The sequence below is a fragment of the Physeter macrocephalus genome, chromosome 9 (genome assembly GCF_002837175.3).
Source record: "Physeter macrocephalus isolate SW-GA chromosome 9, ASM283717v5, whole genome shotgun sequence".
Lineage (NCBI taxonomy): Eukaryota > Metazoa > Chordata > Mammalia > Artiodactyla > Physeteridae > Physeter > Physeter macrocephalus.
Window position 1 is genome coordinate 37,472,078 of NC_041222.1, and position 22,073 is coordinate 37,494,150.

A 22,073-nucleotide genomic window follows, 5' to 3' on the forward strand; every position below is an offset into this window, starting at 1 on the left:
TGCTTTGTGACCACCGAGAGGGGTGGGATAGGGAGGGTGGGAGGGAGGGAGACGCAAGAGGGAAGAGATATGGGAACATGTGTATATGTATAACTGATTCACTTTGTTGTAAAGGAGAAACTAACACACTATTGTAAAACAGTTATACTCCAATAAAGATGTTAAAAAAAAAAAACAAAAAACTTCATGGGGACAATAACACAGGCGTATGTCAAGTGCTGTGGGAGTGAGGAACTCTGGGTACTGAGTAGTGTGGGTTCAATATGTGCCACTATCTTCCTAGTTTCTAAGATGCATTTTTATCCATTTGGAAATTTTTGTATTTGGCCAGAATGTATCTGGAAGGTTGTTTTTCTAACCAGTGATGTACCTTAGAGTCAACCACATCTTTGAATAAAGGAAATATGGTATAAAAACTGCTCAGTAAAAAACAGACAATAAGTAAAAGCTGAATGAATGCTCTCTGCTTGGCCTCAGGCTGTAGTGATCTAGGAGGTCTTCATGCAAGTACGTTTAGGTCCTTCTGGTACAAAATGAACTGCCTTGGACCATACATCACCCTTATAAATAAACCCACAGCTGAGTCTATTATTTTTTTTAATTCTTTGGATACCACCCACCTTAGTTACCTTACCAAAATTCCTACTGGGGTAAATAAACATTTTCTCCAGAGATATGGAAGTATCCTTCACCCATTCATTCACCTATTTAATTCGTTTCCCTCATCACTCCTTGTCCTTGAATTACAATAGAGCAAAAGTGCAAAGTGCTACAAACAAAGCAGTGATCTACAAATAGATTTACCAAGAGAAATTTTAGGAAAAGATATCCCGTACTATCATCTCTCGGAAGGAGGAAGCCTACAAAAGGTCCAGGATGGTCACGCAATGCCCATCTCGCTGAGAGGCCTGGAAGAGGTCACCTAACTTCTGTCAAACAGTTTCCTCAACTATCAATGGGAAGATAGTGCAGGGCTGGGACTAGGGTGAGACTGGTGAGGCAATCACCTTGGTCACACATTTAAGGGTTGCCAAAAGATGTGGTACTCAGGATAAACATTTTAACACTGATTTTACATGTTAAAAATCAACATTAATGCAAACTCCCCAAAAGTTTACATAAAAACAGAATTAAAATTATCAATTTTCCTTTTGCCTCAGGCTTCCATATGGCTTGGCGAGGCACTGTAACAGAGAGCTTGGCCAACTGTATGAAAAGCCTCAGAAAAGGATGAGTGGCCAAGTACCTCCTTAGAGAGGAGTGCCAGTTGGTTTTGTGGTTGTAATCCTCAAGCCATTCAACAACAAGAGCTAGTTTTGCCCCCACAGATCCATGCGTATTATTTATTTAATGAACCAGTGGTGGCAAAATAAGATATCCAATTAGCCAGTTCGCATGAACTCCTGGAGCCCTTAAACAAGAGATCACATCTAAGCCCCCAGGGGATGAAATTATGTACTTCATATACTGTGAAAGCTGTCAGAAGGCATAACCTCAGCTCATCGGTCTTGATTGAAGATGACTTGTAATTTACATTTTACAAAAGAATTGTGTGGTTTTTACCTATGGATACTCTTAAGTGCCACTTAGCAAAGGAGTTGACAGAAAAGACTTTTCTGAAGTCACAGCTACAGCCCTAATTTAAGGCCAATTTGACATTAATTGTGAGACATTTCTTGCTTATCTGTTGCTCATTACTGCAAATGAGGTTTGGCATGAAAAAGATTTCGTTTTAAATTTTTTATTGGATGAAAAGTAATTTGAATAAGTGCACAAGTGGAAATGATGTTATTTAAAATGGGTTGTTTATATTGATCTGAAAACAGTATTATGAAAATTCAGAGGTTGATACTAAATGTGCTGACATTGATATCTTATTCTGAGCAGAATTTCCTGAGTTTGCTATTTGGAGAAAAATGTAGCATATTTACAAATGTGGGTGTTTCCATGAAATAAAAAAAAAGTTGTGTGGTGTACAGTGTCATTTTGACTAAAACCTCAGAATATGCTTCAAAATAACAGCATAAGTTCTTTGATCCTGGATTCCTTCTTTAAATAGAAAAGATGACAGGAGCTTAAATACTCATTCTTGGCTATTGACCTGTTGGAATATATTTGTTCAATAGTTAAATCTTTTTGGAAATCACTGCTTAAAATGTTTAGTTCCTTAACATGACCATAGCCTCATATTTTGAAATCAGACATTTTCTAAATACAGCTTTATACAATGAAACACAGAACATTTCCACTTTGACATTGAGCTACAAAACATTTTTTCATGGGTACTGTGTAAACTAGACCAGAGCTCTTAAAATTGCACAATAAACCAACACGGTGGAAGTGATTTCACTGGAGAGGTGTCTGATTCCAAAATTATTAGTATTTAGGGGAATTCCCTGATGGTCCAGTCGTTAAGACTCTGTGTTTCCACTGCAGGGGGCATGGGTTCAATCCCTAGTTGGGGGAATAAGATACTGCACGCCACGTGGCATGGCCAAAAAAATAAAAAAAAGTTTAAAAAAAGAAAACAAACTTATTAGTGTTTATGAAGAAAACTGTTTGTCTATCTGCCCAGAGGAAGTAATAACTTCTTCTAGGAGGGTAAAAAATTGCTGATTTGTAATTTTGCTTTATCGTTTCTTCTGATAAGTTGAAAAAATTGCATTAAGGTGAATAACATGCAATTCTTAATTATAGGTCTGCAGAAGAACAGAATACAAGGCACATCTCATGATGCTCAAAGATGGATTATTGCTAATCACCTCTAAAGCCAGTCAGTATGTCGATGGGTTAGGACATTCATGTTATTCTGCCCCCTCTGCATCCCTCCCCTACTTTATTCTCATTTAGTCCTTTTTCTTTTCTTCCCTCCAGTTTCAATTCCAGGAATCATAATTTTTGAGACTATTATATGAAGACACTGCCAATTTTTCACATAGCATGACTATTTGAGTTACAGTACGTTTTGTTTCATTTATATCTGAATGTCTTATAAGATTAAAGTTGGCTCTTAGAATTTTTGATTGTGCTGCATCTCCATCAGTTTTCTGACCTTAAATTAATGATTCACTTGGCTTGCATCTTTGATCAAAAATATAATTGCTTTCGCCAATAACTTTGCCAGTCTATCACTTTCCCCTCCTGGACTATGGCTGAATTTCATTTGCTCTGGCTGCATACTGCCCTTTAAAATTGCAGAACTGTTTTCATTTTCCCCTTGATATTTAGTCTCTCACCTTTCTTTCCTTCTAAGGATTAAATTTAAACATTTACTCTTAAGTTTCAAATTTCTCATATTTCAGATTAAGTCTATGTTAGCTGCTATTCCTCCAGCTTTGTGTTTTAAAAATCAACTTGCTCACAGGAATTAGTTTGTCTTTGGAAGAATTGGTTCGATTTGTTGTGGAGGAGAACACTAGACTGAGAGTGAAAAACAAACAAAGAAACATGCTTTTGGCCATGTTCTCTGACACTGGCCATATGACATAATCTTGTTTAGACCTCAGGATCTCATTGATGAAGTTGGGGCAGATGATTTTTAACTGATCAGAGATTATCTGCTCCACTTTTAGCATTCCATGCTTCCAGTTTTCTTTTATTTTTCTGGAACATGAGAATAAAGGATGGTCACATGCATATTACAACTGCCATCTCGATGGCTTTCTCAAGCAGATAAATAAATACAGGACCATTAGCTTATAATCTTTATTTTAACCTTTCATATTGATATAAATGTGCTGGAGTTTACTGGACACAAAACTGTTAAAACAGCAAATCAGTATTTATATCTCTGTAAATGTGAATTGAAGCTTTTAAATATTAATCCATTTTTAAGCACCTGCTGATGAGCTAGACAATGACAAAAAGGTAAAAGGCCAAAGAACAGAAAATCAACCCACCCACCCACCAAGCAAGAATTCCTGTGTCAGCAGCAGGCACAAGAACCCTTTAGCAGGCCTTTCAAAAGGTGTCACCTCTTGCACTGTGACGTACACAGATGCCTGAGGCAAACGCGGATGCTGTTGGCAGTACTGAGTTAAAGTCCCATACCTTGCAGCCTTCACACGTGATGACTCCGTAGTGGATCCCAGAGGATTTATCGCCACAAATTTTGCATGGTATTACTTCAATTTGTGCTGAAAGGGGAAAACAGACATTTTTGAGCTTACGGAGTTGTTTTCTTTTCGCCCCCTCCGATCTCCCTTCCCACCTCTCCCCGCCATGGCTCAGTGTTTGAAGACACTAGGATGGGGCTGGGGCTGTGAGATCACCCACTTCTATTTGAACAGCCCCCAGCTGCTTCTTCTAAGTAAAGGGCATCCATTTACCATTGTTTGTTTTGTTTTCCTCAAACTAAAAAATATAACCAGGGACCAGAAGTTTTCTAAACTTTTGCTTTCAGTGTTTTCTCCTTTTTTTGAACTTGACCTTCAATGCCGTGTGACTTAAAAATCCCTTGAACCTGTGGCTTTGGTTTTCTTATTTTGCACTTCAAACATTGAGTCACTGAGAATGATCACATTGCCTTATTTCAATATTATTTTACATAAGTAAATAAGGGAAACTGGAAGGGGTGGAGGTGACTTTATACATTAAGTGGTTGGATGATTACTTGTGAAAATGCCAATGATGAATCAGTTCAATATTTATTAAGCATCTATATAACCACTAAAATAATAAAGGTTGTTGACACAAGATAAGATATACTAATGATGCTAATAATTTAATCAATGAAGCAAAATGAATACATGGAGATATCAGGGGAAAAATGATAAAGCATATGGGTACTATTACTTCAATAGGAACTGAAATAATTTCATTGGAGATGAAGACATTTTGATTTTGACGATTGTGTAGGAAGTACAAGGCAAAAGGCATTTCTGCAAGCAGAATGGAATGAAGGAGGCCCCGAATGATTGTGGCTTGTGATCACCGAGACAAACAACTTGGTTCTAATGGAAACTTGGGCCATATGGTTGGATAGAGGGAATGATGTCAGATTTATCAAGCTCTTGGGAGTTAGGCAGAGGAATTTTCACCTGACATCACTGGCCATAAGGAATCAAAGAAGTGAATGAAGAAATGATGAAAGTGATAGTTTGGGTACTTTAGAGAGGTGAGTTTGGCAGGTTAACAAGAAACAAATGGAAGACTAACTAAAAGGCTATTCCTAACCTGGGTGTTAGGAGCTGAAGGCGTGAATTACATTGGTGGCAGGATAAATGGAGAGGAAGAAGCAAATAGAAAGCTCAATGGAAGAGGTGAGAAGATAAAAGAAAGAAAGGATACAGAGGTGGACACTGATGAGGAATCAAAGGTGACTTCTAGCTTCCTAGCCTTGGGTGTAAGATTAAATAGGAGGTTTGACATACATGGTTGGCTGGTAAGGTAATTCCTTTGTGGAATATAATGGAGCATGGGACTTCCATTTTGCATGTGTGCAATTTGGTGTCATGTCTTGTAGACACCCGTGTATAGAACCTCTTGGAAAGATGATTTTAAGCCATCAGCTTTGAGGTTATGGATGAATCCATGATATAATCTTTATTTAGAATGTAGTAATTCCTACGTCACTGATAGTATTCTCAGTGTTGTTAAAATTATACACAGTAGGAAGATCTGCTATTCCTGCTCCCAACTTAAAATAATTATGCAAAATATGCTTCAAAATGCTATATACATCAATCTGCTACTTGGATGCTTTTCTACAGTTTCTCACCCTTGAATATACAAAACAAATAAATGCAAGACATAACCCTCTTTTTCTCATTGTTTTCATTAAAAAAATAACACTTAGCTTTAGGGGAGCAACATTAAATTTTTTTTTTTAAATTAAATATTTCGCAGTAAGTTCAAATCATCTTTATAAGCAAAAAATTCAGTTATGGCCCTATTTTTCATATGAGAAAACTGAGGATCCAGGTGGTTAATGACGCCCTTGAGGTGACTCGGGAAATGATGATGGGAGATTAGCTGAATTTCCTGAGATTTCATTCGGTAACCCTTTCTCTGCTTCTCACAAAGATAAAATACAAATACAATTTTGAATTCCTATATTATTCCAATAGCACCAGTTAAAGAGATAATGATAAAAATATCAGAAGAGACAAATTCAACTAAAATACTTATTAGACTAAGTGTTTCTATTTGCTTCTGATTTTATATATGAACTAGGATTAGTTTTCAAAATTTTGGGATATGAAAAATATGTGAGATTTGATGTCACTCTATTCTGTTCTGTCCCCCTGGATTCTAGTCCCTAATCTGTTAATGACTGGGCCCATGACCAAGAAAAAAATCTCTGATCTTGTTTTCTGGTTTGTAAAGCTTAGCTGACAAACTTCATAGAGGTGTGAGGATTAAATGAGATATTTTATGTGGAAGTACCCTGCAAATAGTAAAGAGCTACAAAATGTCAATCTTCATCATCACCATCAAAAACATCATTATTTCTGATGTTTCTGGACAAAAAATATGACAAGCCACATTATTATTCCTTTATTAAAAAATCTAATCATTAAACAAATGACACTATAAGTTATTTGTACCAGGTTTTGTCTTTTTTTTTTTTCCAGTGTAACCTTTCCAACTGTGGATTTTTTACAATGATTGCAAAATTGACTAAAAATCCCAGGTATCCACTGTACAGTTGTTAGGTTTATATGATATTAAGTCAGAGGTGCTCTTTGCATAAATTACTCCCCAGGGAGTAACTTACACATGGGAAGAATCTGCTTCAATAAGTTCTTAATTATAAAATGATCTAAGTCTAAAGGAAATGAAAATAGAGGTAATTTGCCCCCTGGGGTGTGAGAAGATGTTCTGGAAAGCCACAAAGGTTATCTTACACAACTTCGGAAATACAAATGGGATAAGGAATGATTCGATAGAGCATCTGCATATTTATACATATTTATAATTCTAGCTCAACATGTAATCCTGAAGAACCATAAACATTTTAACGGTATTTTTAAAGAGAAAGAAGTCACTTAAAAGTGTATATGTGTAAGCCTGTTGTGTGGGAAGGGGTTATCGGTTTGGAAAATCTATGACCATTTTTACCTACTATGGCAGAAAAGATCATCTGAGGTTTATTATAGGTGAATATAAATTTAAATAATTTAAAGTACGAATCCTTTTCCTTTTCTCTCATTTAAAATAAACTGCTTCTGAGCTACAGATTCACAGTTCACACTATTTATTTTATAAAGCACATCTTCAAGGCAGGGTATTTCAGACACTAATTATGACAGCACATCACATTATTGCTCCAATGTTTGCCATTTCTAAATGTCTTGCCATTACACCAGTCATTGTTTCCTGTGCGATTGTCTTTCGGTGACTGCAGATCTAGAGACAAGCTATTTATCGTGGTTTCAAACTGAACATCTAGGGAGGATTTGGTGGCTTGGACCTCACTAGCTGTGACAATGAAGGTGATAGAGGCTGAGGAGGGAGTTCAACCTCCATACTTTTGCTGGACTCATAGATTAATTCAACAATAGCCTCTGTAAGATGAATTTAGATGGGCTGCAATGCCCTGAGAGATGGCTTGAGATGTGCTCATTTATCAGGTTTTCAATTTCTTATATCGTCCTTTCACTTACATTTTTCTATTGGTAAGCCTTTGTGGAGACTGTAGTTAATTTTTATTTACCAATTAAATTTTTTTGTTTATAAAAGCAATCATATATTGTTTATTTGGAAATGATATTCTTATAGCATCAAAGAGTGTCAGGGAAGATTTAAAATAATTTGATGTTTTACTTCATATTAGAATAATTCATGAAGTACAACTAACTTAATATCCCCTGATTTGGCTGGCAGGTCCTATTCAACGATTGCAGAGTAGTAATCTAAATTTGTCTCCCTATTTGAAGATGGCAGTTCTCACCCTGGAGTACTCCTGAAGGCCCTTCCTTGCTGAGGGGCCCTTAACACAGCATCACACAAAACCACCACGCTTTTCATTCTCCCTGCTTCTCAAAATATACATATCTTTTGTTCTACTCCTTCAGAAGGCCCAGCTGTGACATCAGGTATCAAGATTAAATAAACTAATCCGGGCTAATGAGTTAACTAGAAAATGAATCACTTTGATTCATCAAAATACCTTAACTGTTAAAAGCATCCGTAAGGAATGGTAGTAATAATGGACCTTTTACGTACTTTCTGGTTGGTGGAAACAATTTTTACTGTGTGAGCTCCTGTGGCTCTCCTTTCCTACCATTCCAACTCTTATACCTCAACCCGGCCATTTTTATATTCTGGCCATTTTAAATCCATTGAGGACAGAGTCCAGGTCATACTTCTTTAAAAATATTTTCTATGGAGCCTGAAAGAGAATTCTTATAACTCCTTAAAGCAATAGTCCTAATTTTTTTACTTTCAGTACAACCAAAAGATTTGACACTCCCTTTTATGAAAGAGGCTTTAAGTAATACTGATTTTCCATATTTGCGGTGAGGAGAAGAAATCAAAATCTCAAGACTGGAGTGGATATGTATTTTGAAAAAGGCCCCCTGGTGATTCTGATATGATAAAAGGCTCCCATTGAGAATTAAATGAATCAAATTATTAACAAGGAATTCTCTGTAGCACGTAAGCCACCTGCAAAGGAAATAAGATCCTGGGATAAGGCCAGAATCTGAAAATACTAAGGAGTGACCAGTAGTTCTCTCTATATTTCCTGGCTTTTGTTTGGGGGCTATACTTGCAGCATTTTTTGTTTTCTTAAGGGAAACATGAAGCATCTACCCATAACCAGGATAACTCCCATTCCTGGACACTGGGTTTGCCTGTCAGTTCCTCCTTCCCAGAATTTTACAGTTATGCTAAAAGTGGGCAGTGCAGGAAGAACTCTTAATGTCTGAATGAAGCAAAATTGCATATGTAAAAATTTCCAAGTTGTATCTCCTACTTAGATTGTATCTCATGTATCATTTGTGGCAAATCCGAATTAAAATCCCTGTTTGTACTCTTTTCCTCTCTCATTGGCAGATTAAGTATCTACCTCTATTAGGTACAAAACTTTGTTATATCACCTAGCAACAGCCCCAAAAGATGAAGCAGGTGTTCCTGAAATCTGGTTCCACTGTAACTTTGATTTATCAGAAAATAGCCCCAAGATTGGGGTGGGATGAATGTGGAAAAATGAGACCCTCAGGAAAAAAGTAAAAGTCTTTGAGCCCTTGCCCTTATACCATGTTATGTGGTAATTTGAAAAGATTCCAGATATTGGATCAGGTTTGTGTTCTCGTTTATCTCATCAGGGCACACAGTATCTTAATCCCAGCATCCTGCTTAAATACCAAATATAGTGCATGAAATTCAGTGTACTCTAATTCCTACTGGAATGCCCTCACATCTATCAGTATTTGGGGTCACTCTTTCTTCTCCAGCTCTTCTCTGTAGTATTCTGGGTGGTGGTCTGTGTGAGCTTTCTGTTCTATTCAGTTGATAGACAGCTTCTGAATGATCTAAAGATACCATTTATTTTTATATCACTATAATTCCCTACACTGTATATCACTGGAAGCTAGAGTAAGAAAAAAATTACTATCATATGATAATGGCAAAAAATGATTTTTTCCAAAGGCATAATTTGTAGGATTATCATGAAGGGAGTTGAGTTATCTTTTGCATATTAACATTTACCCCTAAAGAGTCGCTTGCTTACTCTGACTCCCCAGAAGAGTGAAACAACAGAAAATGAGACCAACAAAGACCAACAGAGAACAATGACAGAAATTAGTATTATCATTAGTAGGATTACTGATAATAAGTTAAATATCCCCCTTGGAAGCAAAGCAAATCACTTTTGTAAGTCGTCGTGGTTTTAAACTCATAATTTTTGAATTAATTCCCATTAAGTACATCTTGTCCTGTCAAAGTGTTAATTATAATGAGATAATGTGTGTGTGTAGGACCTGACATCATTCAGGTTGAAAGCAGTTAATGTCTCCTATGACCAGTCACAGTGTGGTCTGTAGACCAGTTGCATCGGCAGGACCTCTGAGCATGTTAGAAATGCAGACTATCAAGACTTGCCCAAGCCAACTGCATCAGAATTTGCTTTGTAACAAGCTCCCAGGGCAGTATTCAAATTTGATAAGAAATGTTCTATGATGTCCAGGTAATTACAGTTTTAGCTACTATGAGAATTGATGGAATTTTAAATTTTGCTGGCATTACGGGAAATTAAAAACTTTACAGGATTCTGGAAAAGCAGATTCTGCTATTGTCTTTTAGGCATTTCTCTTTTGTTCAAAAGGCAGTAAGACGATTGAAGGGTTAGTTATAAAAAACTCTGGCCATTAAATACCAAGGCAGAAGAAAGAGAAGCCAGAGTATTACCAGAAACGTCTTGCGTTACTGTAATGAACATCCAGTGTACCGGTTTCCTCTGCAGATTTAACGGTTGTCAGCTGTGCCTACATCTTCTTCCTGTTACAACACTGCATTGTAGTGTGTCCTCCCTCTTCTGTGGGCTCCCTCTTGGGGTTCTGGATGCTAGCTCACTCTCTGGATCCTCAGTGTGAAAAAGCCTCTCTTGAGAAGATTTAAAAACAGTTTTTCTATTTTAAAAATGGAATTGCACCAAGTTTACTTCTTTTGTTAAATGTAAGAAGGTCAAACAGTGTTTGAAACAGAAATGAACTCATTTCAGCTAGCCATGGTAATTCTGGAAATGAAACATTTGGAATGCCGTCCCATCTCACGGAAGCAGATTAGTTAACATAGAGTTCAATAGTCATGATGGATACTCATCACATTCCTCTCCTCTATCATAGTGCTGTCTTGAGACCTGCTACTCAAAGTGTGGTCCCTGACCAGCAGCACTGCCATTGTTTGGGTGCTTGATAGAAATGTGGGCACTTAGGTCCTACCCTAGACCAACATAATCAGAATCTGCACTGTAAGAGAACCTCTGTGATGCATATGCAGAGTAAAATTTGAGAAGTTCTGGAAGAGAGAAAGGAAAGACCTTCTACAATTTAACTCTCCGGGTATCTGCCCTCAAGCTCCAACTCTCTGTGAAGAGAACTTTATATAAGAAAAGAATACACGCATCCTCTTTGATAGCTAATTCTTCCAGTTATAAAAAGAAGAAAACAGCAGTCGTTGTGCTGCAGTGAAAAAACTTGTCTCTCTTTAGTTCCTTAATTTGCTTCTGAACCCCTTTCTCTAGTCTCCGTTTAGCTGAAAACTTCAATAGGAAATTCAAGTTTATGCAGCAGCACCTTCACTGAAGGAGGGCAGGGATGGAGAAACTCCACGCACCAGGTCACACAGATGATTCAGAGTGACCAGGCAGAGTTAATCCTCTGGAGAAAAATTCAAAACAGCAAAAAAGCCTCTTTTCAGAAGACGAAAAAATACAGCTTTTCTATGTTAAAAATCTAATTGCATTAAGAGAATGAAGAGACAAGTCACAGACTGAGAGAAAATATTGTAAAACACGTATCCGATAAAGGACTTGTATGCAAAGTATTCAAAGAGCTCTTAAACTTCAAAAACTGGGCAAAAGATCAAAACTGACACCTCACCAAAGAAGATATACGGACAGCAAATAAGCATATGAAAAGATGCTCAATGTCATATTATGTTAGGGAATTACAAATTAAAACAACACACTTGTTAGAGTGACTGAAATCCAAAAAAAACTGACAATACCAAATGCTGGCGAGGATGCAGAACAAAGGGAATTCGTTGCTGGTGGGAATGCAAAATAGTACAGCCCCTTTGGAAGACAGTTTAGCAGTTTCTTACGCAGCCACATGGTGTTACCATATGACTCGGCAATTGTGCTGCTACGTATTTACCAAGTGAGTTGCAAACTTATGTCTACACAAAAACCTGCAAATGGATGTTTATGGCAAGTTTATTCATAATCACCCCAAACTGGAAACAAACAAGACATCCTTCAATAAGTGAGTGGATAAACCCACTATGGCACATCCAGACAATGGGATATTATTCAGTGCTGAAAAGAAATGGGCTATCAAGCCATGACAAGATATGGAGGAACCTTATATGTATGTTGCTAAGTGAAAGAAGACAGTCTGACCAGTCTACATACGGTATGATTCCAACTATATCACAGTCTGGAAATGGCAAAACTCCGGAGTCAGTAAAAAAAAAAAAACTGTGGTCGTCCCAGGTTTGGGGGATAAATAGGTGAAACACAGAGAATTGTTAGGGTAGTGAAACTGTGCTGTTCAATACTGTAATGATGGATACATGTCTATGCATTTGTTGAAACTCACAGAAATCCACAGAGCAGTACCACACGAAGAGTGAACCTTAATGTAAACTACGGACTATAGTAAAGAATAATGTGTCAGTATTGGTTCACTAATTAATTGGTTCATTAATATATCACACTAAACGCAAGCTATTAATAATAGAGGAAATTGTATTTGAGAGGGTGGGTGGATATATGGAACTCTGCTCAATTATTCTGTAAATCTAACATTGTACTAAAAATTCTCTTAACTATTAGAAATAATTGAATTACTCAAAGTGCTTCTTTTGATGGAGGTAGTGAAAATCCTCTGAGACAGCCCCAGCAAAGGCAATTGAGCAAGCATTTGCTTGTTTTAGGTCACAGATATATGCAAAACCAAGTATCTATCTCCAAAGTGAATACAATGGTTGTACAACCCCACACAGATCTACATAACCTCGACACAGGGCAGACTGAGATGAATGCTAAAATAAACCTGGAAGAAGAAGTATATTGATTTCAACTAGGGAAAGCTGGCAAGATTTGACAGATGAGGTGGCTTTTGAGCTGGGTTTTAGAAAGTAAACAGGGTAGTTAATGGGGTGAAATGAAAAATAAATAGTAGCAGAATTCTTTTAGAGTTTTCAAACGATCATGCTTTTATCTGTAGTCACATATGTCATATTGAACCATATGAATTTGCCACCCTTTTGTGCAAGGAGATAGTCAACGTTGGTGATTTCATGTGGTTCAACCCAGTTTCACTGTTCACTGTGCTCTAAGATGTGGTTCCTATATTACATTCTTTTCAAGAATACTTGAAAAGGCCAATTAACAGGGACATGGCTGAGAAATATAAAAATAAAGCCACTAAATTATATATTTGAAGGTAAACAATTCAAAGGTTGAAACAGGAAGACTAATTAACACTCCCCCGCCCCCCATACACACCAAGAAAACCCTAAGCAACTGAAGTGTGGGGTGGAAAGGACACAGTACTATTTCTCACTCTTTCCATTGATAGACCTGGTAGAGACCATTCCTGAAGTTCTCAGAAGTTTTTCAGAGAACTTGAAAATAAGAAGAAAAAAAAAGTCTCTTCCTGCTTAATGGTAAAGAAAGACCAAATCTCTTGAAGTGTGTTAAAAAAGAGACAAACCAAGACTACAGGGGCAAAGATGAGGACATACTCTAAAATATAGTGATCAGAATCCAATTTCAATGCCTTCGTTCTTGAAAAGAGAAACCTTGTGAAATAAACGTGGCATCTCATCTTTGCATGAGATACTTGGGTGGATTCTTGACCCACATGAGGATGACGTCCATATAAGATCAGAATGTTGGCACCATATTAACATTTTTCTTCCTAATGTAGTAAGAGCTTGATTTAACTGGCTAATAATGTCCTACAGTCTGCTTGGATGGTCAAAAACTGAACAGTATTATAATTTATCCCTCTTACACATTTACAAACACTTCTGTTTTTTTTTAAACATGCTCTTAGCCATGGATGCAGCAAATAATTACATAAACAAACTTTAGAACATAGGTGAGATATTTACACCAGTTTTGTGTGTGTCAGAGAGAGAAAGAGAATGAAATGGAAAAAGAACAGTCACTACCATTAGCCCCAAAGACTTTCTTTGCCATCAGAGGGTTGCTGTAGGGAAAAATTCATTTGAATGGGCACTCCAACATGACATGAGGGATCTTTCACTTATGGGAGAACACCTGGATACCAGTGATCATTCTATAAGAACTCAGATTTTAGGAACTCATTTTTTGGATTAACTGCAAGAGATTTGATTTTGTTTTTAACATACACAATGCTACAATAGAAAAATATATTGTAACTTTCTGCATTGAGAATTACATTTTTATATCATTTGTTCTAGCAAACTTGCAACTCAGTCTCCATTGTTTCTGAATTGAATTTTGAAAAGAAATTATAGAATTGAAAAGACAATCGTAATTTTTATTTCATCTCTAGAGACAAGAACAAGTTCAGAGGTTGGAGAAAGGCATGTTTGGGTTTAGTTCATCCTTATATAGACAGCCTTTTTCAAAAAAGGAGACACTTAGAATTTAAATGAATGTATTCTCACCTGTATGCAGCACCAGAAATTATTTTAGGGGTAAAATGATAACTTGGGATGTCACTCCAGTAAGCCATTTCTTATAATTTCACTCTATTCCAAACATCACAAAGGCCCTATATCAAGGTAGGCAAAGGCTTAGCCACCCAACAAATATAGAATTATGAGTGCCTAGCTCCCTCGAAGACTAAAGTGCCTTTCTGCTGATACTGCACACTTTCCCTAAAGAGATTACCAGCATAATCCTAAATATTATAGGACCCAAGCTATCTTATTTTTGAGCTCATCAGATCCATCATGCTGCACGTAATCCCTAACAGCTTTATTCAGTGTTTACGTAAGCTGGTGAGGGAGTTCTGTGAACAACGATGACCAAGTACTAAGAACAGATACCCTGATTTTCAAATTTCATTTTCACAAGTTTCGTTTGAACTGTTTTTCTACAAGCAGCAAATTCATAATCATTGCTTGATAGTTTATAACAACGTTTGCATGGAGATGTTTATGGCTGCTCCATTCGTTAGCTGTGTTTCTTATACATTAATTTCTACCAAAGGCATTTTGATGCTACCAGGTGGTCTAAATTGGTAGGAAAAAGTGGAGTTTTTTTGAGTATTTTCTTTAGAGGCTTGAATTACTTCAAAGCAGCAGAAATATTTATTTTGGGGGAAATAATAGAGGAAAAAGACTGGTGAAAACCAGTTGCTAAGGACAGCACTAAAATTTCTACCGTAGTAACTTGAAAAAAAGCTGCAGCTTTAATCTGGAATATTCCTTTTAATTCCACTAAAATTTCAGAGGAAAGTAAAATATCTGGTTCTCTTTAAAATGTAAAGGCACATTTGTTCATACAGTTCATTTAAAAAATGAGGTGTGTGTGTGTGTGTGTATGCGCACACACGTATAAGCTCCTAAAATTAAACTGTGTTCTATGTAATGTTACAATAGAAGACAAATTCCTGTTTGTTTGTTTTTTTTAACACCAAATCAAGGGAGAAAGGAACATTTAAGTTTACCTGTCAGCCTCTGCTAATTGTAATTCAGACCCAAAGAGGATTAAGTACATAGGCATTAATACGTCCAGTGTTATTAATTTCCAAACAACAATGGCAACAATATCCTGAGTAAATCTGTCAATAGGAAGGATAAATAGTTGTTTAAAGATTCCATTGATGTCAGAACTTCAATCTGCTGGTAATGGCTTATTTCATGAATGAAATCTTTAAATATATATATATTTTGGAATCAGTGAATAACTGCCTTGAAACAATATCTATTCTTTTCTAAAAAATACAGGCACTAGGAAGCTCTAGCATTGTGGAAAAATGTACTTCTGAGTTAATATAATATTTTAGGAGTTTTAATTTGCTTAGTAACTTTTCTTGAACAATTGTTAGGCTTATATGATTTGAAACGAACAATTATATCAATTTACATGTTAATATTTCTAACTGTTGTTCTAGTACTAACAAAAAAATGGCAACAAATCATGCATCATACTGCCCTGAAATATTTTTAAAGTGAATGCTCAAAAATCTCTCTATGTTATGAGATAATGTGTGTTTAGGGAACTATGTACTACTTTACTTTCAAAAAATTTAGAAGAAAAACTCAAACATAATTCACTTGACTGTTAATAATCATTCAACCAAATAGAATTTTTTTTGAAAACAGATTTCTTACATATGAGAAAGTGCCTGCCATAATATATTGATAAACCAATTTTTTAAAAAAATTAGAAAAGTAAAATGATCTTAACAATAGTAACGGCAATGGCTAAAATCAAAGCGACAAAATTGTGACATGGATGTTCACACTGTTAACCTCATATTAGTGTAATGGGCAGATGACCACATGAATTCAGTCTCAAAACTTATGCGTTTGGTAATTTGCTCTAGGATATAATAATATTTATATATAAATATGTTCTCCAGTGTAAAATAAAGCCCGAGTGACTTATTTATTATATACATGCTCAAGTCAGAAAATATTTTATTGTTCCCGCACTTAGCCATCACTTTATTTTGCTGAGAGCTTATAAACGCTTACTGTCTTGCCTGAAGGATAGTTCGTACAGCTAAGTGTCAGAAGAAAGAAGAAAATGCAAAACTCACCAGTGGCCTCAGCTTTGGTTTTGAGCTCATCCTCACACATTTTGACGTAGCAATTAAAAGTCTAATCGAAAAATATTGCACTTTTCATTAGAGGTCTAACGCGACTGTCCCTATGTTACCCTACAATGAGAATCCCAACAGACTGCATTAATGAGATTAAATGAAAGAGGAGTTAAAGGCATCACCTGTTCCGTTTCATTAAGTGAGGGCGAAGGGCTGCCCAGGCGAGGAAGGCAGGAGGGAGAACACTGGTTTTTCTTTTTGATACAAAGGAATGCAGCACTTGCTAGATCACAATCAGCAGTTTTAAAACGTCATTTTCTCCCACCGGAAGTGTATAAATACCTACAATTTCTGCACTTCGATTCTCCTTTGTTTTCATCCCTTTGGAAACAGATCCAATAGGCATATGCCACGTAACTGAAGTTATTTCTGATTATCAAAGTATAACATAAATTTCCATCAGATTAATTTGTTCCAGTTGTTTTGGACCCTCCAATTGTTTGGGAGGAAGGATGGCATAAGGTATTCCATATTCCTGTTTTTCCAAATATCGCATTGTAGTTGTCTATGCCCATGAGTATTTTACAGGCAGAGAAAATATGCACACCTTACAGCAGAGGTGGCAACAAAGCCTGGGAACCAGTTTGGGGACTTCATTCTCCCAGCATGCCTCAGTACTCCCACTTGTAAAATAAGAGCGATAAAGACACAGACAGAATTTCTTTTTATTTTTTTAAATTTTATTTTTGGCTGCGCGTGGGCTTTCTCTAGTTGTGGCGAGCGGGGGCTACTCTTCGTTGTGGTGCACGGGCTTCTCATTGCGGTGGCTTCTCTTGTTGTGGAGCACGGGCTCTAGGTGCACAGGCTTCAGTAGTTGCAGCATGCAGGCTCAGTAGTTGCGGTACGCGGGCCCTAGAGTGCGTAGGCTTCCATAGTTGTGGTGCGTGGGCTCAGCAGTTGTGGCTTGCGGGCTCTAGAACACAGGCTCAGTAGTTGTAGCACACGGGCTTAGTTGCTCCGCGGCATGTGGGATCTTCCTGGACTAGGGATCGAACCCGTGTCCCCTGCATTGGCAGGAGGATTCTTAACGACTGAGCCACCAGGGAAGTCCCCAGACACAATTTCTGATCTTCAAGCCTTGTCACGAGGAAGGATAAATATATGAGTTTGCAAAAATTGCTTTGACTTCCATAAAAAAGAGCATGATCTTTAGTTGAGAGCAATATGCTCACATGAGTGTCAGCTTTATGTAACTTTTGCTTAGTTACTAAATTGTTTCAGTGATGAATCTCAAACCTTTCTCTTCATCCCTCACCTCCCCCTACCACTTTCGACAGCTCTCATTTTTTTTCCCTAATCACTTGTCACAAATCGTTTCTTGATCTCCTTCCCTTCTGTTCCTCTCTTCATTTAAGTATCTCGGCTTTTTCCTGGCCCACACTGTATGGGAAGAAAGGCAAGGGGTGGAGAGGTGCTTAGAGGAGGCTGGGTAAACCCCTTAAATATTATTGTCAGTATAGTAGAGCTGAGCCCAGTGGTTCTCAGCTCTGGATGCCCCCTGAAATGATCTGGAGAATTAAAAAATATCGAGGCCTAGGGATTTCTCTCTTACTTCCCGTTGATTTGTTTAGAGCGGGGCCAAGGCATGTGGAGTTTTTAAACATTGCCAGCATGATTCCAATGGGCAGCTGGGACTGAAGACCCCTGAAATGTTTCTCAGAATCACCAGAGCCATAGATTCCTGACCCCCACCAACTACTGAGTCAGAATCTTCTTTGAAGGGCTTGAAGTAAGAAGCTAGAGTAATAAGAACTCAGGTATTTGCTATAATTAGATAAATTTGGGAAAAACTCAAGGACAGAAGCTTGGAGTTTGAATTAGAACATCTGGTTTGGGATTGCTGGGTAAGTTACTAAGCTTTTTCTGTGCCTCAGGTTACATATCTCTAACATAAGATCATAACATCTGCCCACTTGAGTTGTATGAGGAGGAAATGTGAAAGTCCTTAGCACCGTGTCTGGTACATATTGGAAATTCAGCAAATATACTTGAAAATGAATCTTCTTGCCTTTGCTTATCTCCGAGACATGCATTTTGGCTGTTGACTCTGGTTATTATTTGTTCATTCAGTCAATACATATTAATTAATTAATAATTAATATTATTTGTACTAGACACTGGGAAACACATAAGATGGAGTTCGCACTCCAGTGTGTATTTAAAACCTATGGATTTAGGGTCTTCCCTGGCGGTCCAGTGGTTAAGACTCTGCGCTTCCAGTGCAGCAGGCATGGGTTTGATCCCTGGTGGGAAACTAAGATCCCACATGCCACACGGTGCGGCCAAAAAAAAAAAGAGAAAGGAAACAACAACAACAACAAAACAACCTTAGATTTAATCCTATTTAAATTCTTCCATTATAATTGTCATTTTCTATATAATAGCTGGAATAATACTTTTAGAAGACCTGTTGGTAATGAGGATAGGTAAGAAAGCTATTTAAAACCATTTTTTTTTAAATCAGAAAGTAAACAGACTTGGGGGAATACCAAATGTTCATGTGTTACCATTTGAATGGGGAGGCTGAATTGTTCTCTGTGAACTACTTAAAGGTTAGTAAATGCTACCTTGGGTGGAATGAAATTTATAGGCACCATTCATAGGATGCTGGAAGCCAAATCCTGGGTTAGAAACTTATACCTCCTCATGCCTCCTGAGCCTTGAAAAAAAATCCAGCTCCTGCTCTGGCGAGCCAGGAAATGGGTACCAAAGAACGCTGAAACAGACTCAATGGCACCTTGATGCACAAAGCATGCCCATGCCCCACAAACAAAGGGCAGGATTGGAGATAGAAGCATGTGCACGAGGGGGGAATCCAGCCTGAATAAGGGGCGTATGGTCAGGAAAGAAAGGAAGAAATGGTTGGAATTTACCTAGAGTTATAGTGTTATCACACCGCTCTCCTTATCAAAAACTTCCCAGCCCTCCAGGGTCCACAAGACAAACCCATTCTCCTCTTTGGTCTGGCTTTTCGCAGCCTGGGTCAGCCCTGTCTTGAGGCACTTACCCTGTGATCCAGGGCCAAATCCATCCATCTACCTTGAAAGTCTGCCCCAAATTCCTCACTTCTCTGCCTTTTCCATGACACTCCTCTCTCCTCCTCGACCCTGCTGAGGGCCTCTCTCTACTGTGCTCCAACTACCCACATATGACCTATTCTTGAAGACCCAGCTCAACGCCCATCACCTCTGCAAAGCAACCCCTGCCACTCCAACCATAATGATTACCCTAGGCTCCGATGTCTCTGCCACTCATTTGGTCCTGGTGTTCTTCACGAATCCTGTTTATATGTTCACCTTTCACCTTGACTGTAAGCTCCTTAGGGATAAAACCCTCTCTTTGTGTTTCTCTCAACGTCTCTTAAAGATTCAATAAAATGTATGGTGGGTGAGTGTATTCCTGCTAATTGACTGTGGCACTGGGGGACCATATATAATTCTCACCGCCTACTCCCACCACTTCTTTTAACTCATGTTTCACTTTGATAGCTCATCTTTGGGGCATGTTGACTTATCTGCTTGCTGCTACTTAGCGGAGATGAGAGCAAGTTAAGAAAAAAATCTCTTACCTCTTTTTGCCCTTTATTTAATCATGATTGGTTCTGTGTAGGAACAAGGAGGTTGGACCAAAAAACTTCTCTTGATTTCCTGTTCTCCTCTAATCTACTACCTTTCCCTTCATCCCCTATGTCAGGCATTTAATTGCCACTTTGGAGTTTTCTCCCATTGGTTTAGGTCCCTTCTTTGTCCTGTTTGGATTTCTTTTTCTCTGGTTAGGAGTATTATCACTGGAGGCAAGAGGGTATTGATCTCTCCCCCTGGATGGCTCTCCCTTCACCCCACTCCACTGTACACAGCAACTATTATACGCTTATCATACCAATGTGGTACTTAGACTGTCCCTGGTATTACAAGACATTAAGCTAGTGGGACAGGAAAGTACTTAAAAAAAAACTCTCCTAAGATTCAGGGGAAAAATGAGAGATGAAGCTTCTTAAACAAAAGATGTGTCAAAAGAGAGAGAGCTTGATTTTATAAAAAACTGTCCCTCTTTAGCACTGGGGTTCTCAAATTATAGTTCCCCAGAACAGCAGGATCAATAGCATCACCTCGGAACTCGTTAGAAATGCAAATTCTCAGACCCCACCCAAGACCTATTGACTTAGAACCTCTGATGTGGGTGTGTGGGAGGGGGTCCAGCCATCTGTGTCCTCACGGCCCTACAGGTGGCTCTAATCACGTTCGTGTTTCAGAGCCACTGGTTTACAGCGTGGGTTTTCCAATCAGGAGGAGCTAGAGTTAACTGGCAGCTCTGTCACATACTGGTGGTGTGCTCTGGACAAGTTATTTAATCTTCTGACGCCTCAGTTTCATCATTTGTAAAAATGGCCATAAGAACATCTACCTGATAGAAATATTGAAGAATTTAAAGTATGGTAATTCCTGTAAAGTATTCAGCTCTGTCCTAGGCACAAAATAAGCACTCAGTGACTGTTGGCCATTACTGTATTACTTTAGTGGAGACTAGAAAGTGTTCCATACTTTAAAAATCTCTGCTATTTTTCTTTATACGTTTCTCAAAACAACTTGGCTGCATGTTAAAAATCATTTGAGGAACTTTAAAAAAAAATCTGATTCCCAGGAGATTTACTGCAGACCAATTTAGTAGGAAGTTTTGGATGTGAGACGAGACATTTTTATTTTACAGAAGATGCCAAGATAATTTTGATGTAATTTAGATAACATAATGCTGTTATATATTAAAATCAACATTGCCATGAAAAAGTGGTATAAGATTAAATACAGGTAAGAATTAATCATCAGTAATGTCAGATGTCATATTCATTATTTCCATGATTCTGCCCCAATTCAATGGCAGAAAAGTACAGAGAAATGCTGAAGGTAGGTCTTACAGCAGGGTTGCCAACCTTGCCATTATTGACATTTGGGGCTGGATAATTCCTTTCTCTGGGAGCCGTTCTGTGCACTGTAAACATCCTTGGCCTCTATACACTAGAAGCCAGTATCACCCTATAGCTGTGACAACCAAAAAGGTTTCCAAATATTGCCAACTGTCTCCTGGGTACAAAATAGCCCCCAGTTGACAACTGTAGTTGTTTTAGAGTTTCAGTGTCTGGGTACAAATCTAGGCTTTACTATTTAACAGCTATCTGATTACAGCAAGGTATTTAACCCCTCTGAGTCTCGGTTTACACTCCTGTGAAATGGAGGTAATAATAGTATCCACCTCATGAGTTCTGTTATGCCGTTTCAAAAATAAAAGAGAAAATGCATAGAAAGCACCGAGAACAGTATCTGAAGCATGGCAAATGCTATGGACTGAATGTTCATGTCTTCCCAAATTCGAATGTTGAGATCCTATCTCTCAATATGATGGTATTAAGAGGTGGGGCCTTTGGGGGTGATTAAGTTATGAGGATGAAGCCCTCATCAATGGGATTAGTGCCATTATAAAAAATTCCCAGAGAGCTCTTTCACTCTCTTTTCACCATGTGAGGATACTATGGGAAGTTGGTAGTCTGGAACATGGAAGAGGAAACCCAATCTGATC

General features: G+C 37.9%; 1 protein-coding gene across 1 annotated transcript in view; it reads right to left on the reverse strand.

Moving 5' to 3' along the window:
- RORB (RAR related orphan receptor B) overlaps positions 1–22,073 on the reverse strand; it is a 184,752-nt gene that overhangs the window by 48,866 nt on the left and 113,813 nt on the right. The window contains exon 2 of the mRNA XM_007112642.4: positions 4,051–4,136. Coding sequence (XP_007112704.1) covers positions 4,051–4,136 — 86 coding nt within the window. The remainder of the gene's footprint in view (positions 1–4,050; positions 4,137–22,073) is intronic.